General features: G+C 43.0%; 1 protein-coding gene across 1 annotated transcript; it reads left to right on the forward strand.

The window, feature by feature from the left end:
- The first annotated feature begins 1,256 nt into the window (after positions 1 to 1,256).
- LOC134063660 (zinc finger protein 518A) lies at positions 1,257 to 7,293 on the forward strand. The gene is made up of 3 exons (XM_062519300.1): positions 1,257 to 1,485; positions 2,449 to 4,516; positions 5,239 to 7,293. The coding sequence occupies exons 2-3, from the start codon at positions 2,464 to 2,466 to the stop codon at positions 5,919 to 5,921; spliced, it is 2,736 nt and encodes a 911-aa protein (XP_062375284.1). The 5' UTR covers positions 1,257 to 1,485; positions 2,449 to 2,463; the 3' UTR covers positions 5,922 to 7,293.
- Positions 7,294 to 7,336: the final 43 nt, after the last annotated feature.

Raw genomic sequence — 7,336 nt, forward strand, 5'->3', positions numbered from 1 at the left:
CTAATTTAATACTTAATGATGTAGCCTTATTGTGTGTTAGATCATCTAGACATTTATGTCAGTGTAACATTTATGTTGAAGTAAACTTGAATTAATTGCTTGGCATTAGCCTCTTGGTCAGAATAAGTCAAATTGAACCTTAACTGAGGCTATGACACACCTTTAAGAATAGAATAACCATTTCTATGACGTGCATGCTGTGTTCATCTCATTGTGATCCCCACAAACCAATGTGATCTGAACTACATGAAACAAGTTACATATTATGCCTCACACCTCTAAAATTATGGCATTGTCCAGGTCCAATGTAGAAGTGAAAGTAGGCCTATAACACAGCCTAACAATAATGTCAATTTTAGTCTGCTTATGGAATTTACTGATGCTGAGCTTGGCAGTGTTATGGTATTCTGGGCAATCTGCCTGTAAGTGTAATAACAACCGAGACATCCACAAACCCTAATGCTGGGCACTGAAGGGTTTAACAATACTCCGATGACAGAAATGATAGGAAATAGGATCTAGTTGTACGCGAAACAAAAGGATGTTTAAAATGCAGAAAATCAAGCAGATATTGTATCCACACATTATTCAGACAAGACTTACACTGCATCATGTCCTCTGAACTGTATCAAGTTCAACTAAGCTAGTTTTATTTAACACAGTCTCCTTCTCAGTGGCAGTGAACCACAATCAGCTAAACCTTTTTTGGTCTTTAAGTGCTGTGCCTTGCTTCAGTAGCATTAGGCAACAATGTAACAATGTGACTGCTCTGATAAAACTGTGCATTGAGTCAGGGGGGTTAAACATAGGCTACCAGGACAAGGCCTGGTTACCAGCCCCATGGTCCAATCAATGGAATTCTTCTCATCAATACTCCATAAAACATAATCCCCAGTGTATTGCATTATTAGCAATGCATTGTTCAGTTTGAAAGCATTAACAAAGTGATAGTACAGTAGGCCTATCAAAAAGTAACGTTAGAAAATAGAGATCATTCTAACAAAATGTATGACCATGTGAGACACGTTGACAAGATGAGGCGTTGCATTTGTTAATCGGCTTAATCTACAGTGAACATAATGTAGATTAATGTAGCAATGTAGCATTTCGTAGGCTACCATGTACTTCCTATGCAGAGCAGTTTCTATCGTGATAGCCAGTTGAAGCGCCACAGCTGGTGTATAATACAACTGTTATAAACTGCAGATAGTTTGAAAGAGGAAGCACGTGTCATCTGAATAACAAATCCCCTTCCGAGTTGGCCATAGCCATCAGTGCACATTCATGGCAGCGCTGTTCCAAAAACAACAAAGTGTAACATGTAATGCCACGGTAGTTTAAATGGTTGATGGTGAAACAAAGTAATTCGCTCTCATCCGCTTTGGGACTTGAAAAGGTTGAGGTTTGCTACATTGGCTTCCAGACTTCAATCATCCCCGGATTGAGGTGTCATGGCCGCTGTTTACTGAACTGCAAGTTTAGGAGGTAACGTTAAGTCATTACGTTGCATGATGTTTGTTAGACATGTTGATCAAATAACTATGTACATGTTAGCATGCACAATTTTCGTCTGTTGTCAAGATCTAACGGCATTGAAACTCTACATTTTACAGTAGCGTCATGAGGAATGCCCATCTGTAGTTAACGTTAGGCGTTTTAGCTTTAAAGTGGATTGTTTGAGGCTCGTAGGCTACTGACTCAACACATAAAGATCACACAGACTCTTGAAACTCGCGACGTGCAAATACAGCAGGAAATTAAAGTAGGCTATAGTAAGTCCGAAAACTACATCATTGGTGGTTTGCATCATTACAAATGCAACAGGCGAGTTTGTAGCGTTGTAACCTATGGACAGCTGTAAACTTTCAAATAGCCTCTCACGATTTTGCATTCACCTTATTGAAATAGACGACTGACAATATATGTTACGAGAATCCAGTTTTCACGAGAAACTGTCTATTTTCCCCAGTTGAATTTCATGCTGTATTATGCTTGCACAATGTAGTCTTACTCTTACACAATGCACTTCAACTGAAAGCATCTTGCAAGAACTCTAGGCAAAAACTCTAGGATACTCTACACTATCTTTCATTTAATCCGAGAATGAAGATCTTTCTGAAATAAATAGCATATCAGCCTTCCACGGGCCATCTACATAGGCGTAATGGAAACCAGAGTCCTGAGATTTGAATATCCCTGTCGACTGTGCTCATGCCTGTTTCTTCCAGCAGCTCAGACTGTAGGCTAACTGAGAAGCGTCCCAGGCCCATAAATTAAATACAAAATAATAACACAGTAACAATGATTTAATTGTTCTTAATCATAACATCTTAATTCATGTGGAATGCACCCCTAGCTCATTATACATTATAGCCTACTAATAATGACTGAATGTGTAAAAATCACGTTTCACACATGACATACTCTTTGTTTGTGCTTTCCCCCCAGGCTTTTTGAGTTAATATGAAACAGAATATCGCAATGGAGAGCCAGTGCGTCAACAATGACAAAGGGAACTGGTGCAAAAGACTCCGCTCAAGAAAAGACACCACTCGACACTCGTCGTTGAAAAAAGCTGATAAGACTGAAAACAACAGTGTGCACCAGAGAGAGCAATCTGATCGTAAGATATCTGCCCCGTGGTCCCCCAAAAAACAGCCGAATCAGCGTGCAACAGACATACCCAAGCGCCCAACCACGCCCCCGCAGGAGATCAGTAGTGCAGTGTCTGGTGAGTTGAAGACATCTGAAGAAGTTCACAAAGCGAGCTCGCCGCCTGCTCCGTCCGCTAACGCCTCAGACACTCCACAGGGTGGACTCTCGCCTCAAGGGCAGGGGGTTTGTGAAGACGTCAAGCACACAATCCCGCAGCTGACTGAAAGCCTCTGTGCCCCCCGCAGCCTTGATGGGGTGTTTACCTGTGTGAGGTGTAATCTCTACACGAAAGACATTGGGACTTTTTTGCAACACACACATGTCAGACACGAGCCGCAACTGTTTGGGGACGCCAAAGACACGTGCGCAAGCCAAAGCGATGACTTAAACAGTTACCTCTCGCTCACCTCGACCGGACATCCCCTCAAGTATGAGTTTGACTCGCAAAAACCTCAGAACGATTACCTGAATCACAAGGCAGCTGTTGCCGTGAAAGAGAAAGAAAGAAAGTATGTCTGGAGGAAGAAGCATATTCAGCCAAAGGTGGAAGACGATGAATCAGCAGGACTTAAGCTACATCTGAAAAAGCACCCACTAAAAGCAGACTCCTGGATGGCCCGGGGGTATCTCTCTCTGTCAGGGGAGGGGATGCTAGATGAAAATGGCCTTCTGCTGAATCCAGAAGAAACTCTAGAGGCAACCAACCAGTATCTTCAGAGGACTATTGGGCCTGAAAAAAGTGCCATGAAGACCACAGTAAAAGAAGAACTCCAAAATCTCACCCGGCCTGTTACGCCTGCGTCACTGCTGTTACCAAAAAATGCCACATCGCTGCCTCCCGAAGCTGTTAACCCCAGCAATAACGATCTGGCTGTCCTCATGGAAAGAAATAATATCTCCCTCCCTCCCAATTGCACCACTGAAGTTCAGGGGTTTAAGATGGTGGATGGCAAAAAACATTTGGTGCTGAAAGTCATGCCGGCACCAAAGCAAGAAATCGTAGACGCGGTTGAGCCGACACCATGTCCCACTGAAGGCAGTTTGAGCAGCACTAGAAGTGAGCCTCAAATTCTTAACCAAAGTGATCCAGCCTGCTCTGTAAAACAGCCCCAGGCGTGTAATGGGATTTCAGCACATGAAGCAATCAGCACATATTCTCCTCCGTTTGGAAAGACTGACGCAGACCGTAGTCCCTTGGAAAAACCTGCACACGGTCCCTGTGAAGACCAGGGGTTCTGCGACGGACCAAATCAGGGATGCAACGACAATCGTGGTCTTGATCAAGATGTGGCTGAGGATAGTCACAAAGCAGGTAACAGTTTGCAAAGCTCAGCACAGGAGGTGAGGAAGCAACCGCGTGCAAAGAAGACTCTCCTCATGCCCATGATAGCACACGCAGTCTCTGAGGGCCCTTCAGGTTTACTGCACAAAGCTGATCAGCCCTCCATGGATGAAGTAAACGCTAGCGTAGATGTGATTGATGAGTGTCTCTCTCCAGCTGCAGAGGGGGATTCCGGCTCCGAATCCGATGGAGGCTTTCCAGGTCCGCCGTCTCCTCCAGAGCCTGACACACTTCCTGCCTCTCCCTGCTGGCCACGCGGGGATGGAAAAGAACATTCCCATACCGATGACGGCACAAGCAACATGAACATCAGGGAATCTCACGTCCTGGAAAATAATGCAGATGCTTCTGAGGTCTCTGGAATAGCTGAGTCAGTGAAATCGCTACAGGGCTCCACTGTTTCAATTCAGACCACTTGTCCTCAGAACAGTGAGACTCCACGTTCTGTATCTTCTCCCGATGTCCCAGCAGAGCCTATTACCGAACTGAGGACTGTTCAGCCTCTGGCCTGCACTCAAGGTTAGTGCTGGTATATTGTCATCAAAGAAAACTACAAGCTCTATGCATTTTTCTTATGTGCAATAGAGACACTATGTACATATGCATGGACTTCTAGAATAGAAACGATAGTGTTGAGTCTCTGTGGGCCCACTTATTTGGGGTTTTTTAGGTCTCTTAGTGGCTTAGTGTTTTTTTAGTTGGTTTAGTGGTTACTTGGTGACTTGAAAAATTGTAAATAACTAAAACAAGATGTGGAGATGCTTTGGACATTAAAATGTTGGTCACACTTTACATGGATAGTTCACCACAGATGACTATATGCAGATGCTCAGATTTCCAACAAAGTATCTGTAACTACAGTCTATGTTTAAGTTTAAGATTGGTTAAGGTGATGTTCAATAGTTGTTCAACAGCAATTGTACATACCGAACTCGAATCATAAAAGATAAATGATTAAGTCTCTGTGGGCAGACTATCCAAGTAAAGTGTTATCGGACATTCTGATGTTTTATGCCTTCAGAATAACACTGTCATAAGTCTATCTGTTTTAGACAACAAACAATCTGGTGAACCTGTACAAATGAAGCATTAGGTGTTTAATGTAATTTACTATTAATTTACCAAATGCATAAAGTGATCAGAAAATACACTTTTACTGTCTGCATCTCATGTGTATATCCACTTGTGTATAATATTTTATAACATCTTGTGTAAAACAATATCTCTTCTCTCCATTTTAGATGCAGTGGAAAAGCCTGGTTCTCAGGAGCTGTCGCCCCTGAGGACTGAAACGGCAGTAAACAAGAGGCCGAGGGACTCGTCCCCAAATCGCTGCGACGAGCGGCCAGCATCCAAAGTCAGGAGGGACGTCGACTACGAGGATGGCACCGGCTCTTCTTCCACAGAAACTGGTTGCTGGGAGCCGTCGCCCCGGCACGTGGAGAAGACCCTCCGGCTCTTCCCCCTCAGCTTCTTCCAGCTCATCAAGAAGCCGCAGGGGGACCAGCCCGTCGTCGTGCTCAACCACCCCGACGCCCACATCCCCGAGGTGGCCAACATCATGCGCGTGGTCCACAAGTACGGCAACGAGGTCCAGAAAGTGGTGCTGTGCCAACAGACGCTGAAGGCCCTTTCGGACTTGGAGATCAACAGGGGGGCTTCCTTGCTCGCGTCTGTCAGCATCCCTCCTTCCCCCCGTAGGGTCCAACCTGGTAGCACGGTCAAGGAGAGGTTCTCGTTGAAGCTAAAGCTGAGGAGGTCGGGCCAGAACGCATACCAGGTGGTGAACGCAGGGGGACACCAGTCTTTGCGGTGCTGGTTTTGTGGCCGCCTCTTCACCAAACAGGAGGATTTCATCTGCCACGGTCAGAGACATTTAATGGAAGCCACCAGTGATTGGAGCAGCTGGTTTAAAAGCCAGTGAAAGAAAATAAGCTATATCTTTTTTCCCCCATAAGATGTTGAGCATTATGTTAATCCCGAAACCTCAGGATGATTTTATGTAATGTAACGGTGTGGGAAGACACCATAGTTTCAGTTACTTGAGAGATGGATCGATACCCTTTAGTTAGGTAGTCCGTCCTATCTCGTCATAGTTCTCAAAACGATGTAACGCTCAAATAGAAGTTGAATTATGACTTGAATTTGCTAATGATTTTATTTATACCACAACACAAACGTTGCTCAAGTTTGTTTGTATTTGCTTTATTTAATTTTTGTCTACGCTGTTAGACTACTATTTTGCATTTTTGTCCAGTTCTGTACGTACTGTTTGTCTATACACTCAGGAATGAAAAGGGCAAAACACTGTATTTGCATTGTTACATAATCCCCATTAATCAGGCTTCACTCAACGGTGTTAATTGAGATTCCCTGAAACACTACTTCAGGAAATACACCTTCATGTTAGCAAACTGTTCTTATTGTATATGTGTAGCTATTTTTTCTTATTCACTCTCTGTACATTAGTTTTATTTTCACATTTACAAATGCTGAGCTTTAATCAAATAGATTGTCGTAACTGTTAGGCCAGATGTCTATGGTGCATCATGTTTCAGTAATTGACAATCAACTATCTGCTAAACCTAAACCTTTTTGAATCATGCATATTACCATTTATTTCAATAGAAAAAAATCCACAAAATGACCCACTACCATTATGGTTTAAGCAAATTTACTACACTTTGGGTTCTGGAGATGATGATGATCTTGAGAGGTTTGTTGTGCTTCTGTGGCACAGAAACAGACGACTGAATGTTGTTCTATGACCAAAGTCTATGTTTAGATCACATTGATTATGCAATAGTTGTATAGGTGAAATACCTTCAGGGAACACCTTCCAAGTAGCTGAATGTGATTAATCTATAGCTCCTTCTTCCTTGACTTGAAGATGATTTATTTATTTTTGCACTCTGATAATTGCCGCACTTTTGAATAGGCTGAAAGTCTTGCCATGCATTAGCATTAAGTCAGAGTTGAACTTATAGACTCGGAGGTCTATTATGTTGACATTGTGAGCCATGTAACAGCAGAACCTTTATATTATAATCTGTACAACAGAATATTACAGTCCATGCACTGAAGAACCTTTTGCACTGAGAAATGCTCTAGACAATCATCTGTCCATAATGCTGTTTGGTTTGATCAACAGCTGTCCACTGTCGGGTGGATGTAAGAGATCATCTTGAAGTGCCTGAATTAGACTGAACTCAGTGATTCTTCTTTGTACCATCCTCTTATGTCCTGCTGTTTCTGGGCATTAAAGTGCTGTAATAAATTTTTTAAATCTTACTAAATGGCTTTTCAGTTGTTATGTATGTAGTGTTTGTGGATCCTAAA

This window comes from Sardina pilchardus, chromosome 18, assembly GCF_963854185.1.
Source record: "Sardina pilchardus chromosome 18, fSarPil1.1, whole genome shotgun sequence".
Taxonomy (NCBI): domain Eukaryota; kingdom Metazoa; phylum Chordata; class Actinopteri; order Clupeiformes; family Clupeidae; genus Sardina; species Sardina pilchardus.

Coding starts and splice junctions, on each gene's coding strand:
- LOC134063660 (XM_062519300.1), top strand. CDS start 2,464: ATGAAACAGAATATCGCAATGGAGAGCCAGTGCGTCAACAATGACAAA. Junction 4,517..5,238: donor GCCTCTGGCCTGCACTCAAG/GTTAGTGCTGGT, acceptor TCTCCATTTTAG/ATGCAGTGGAAAAGCCTGGT.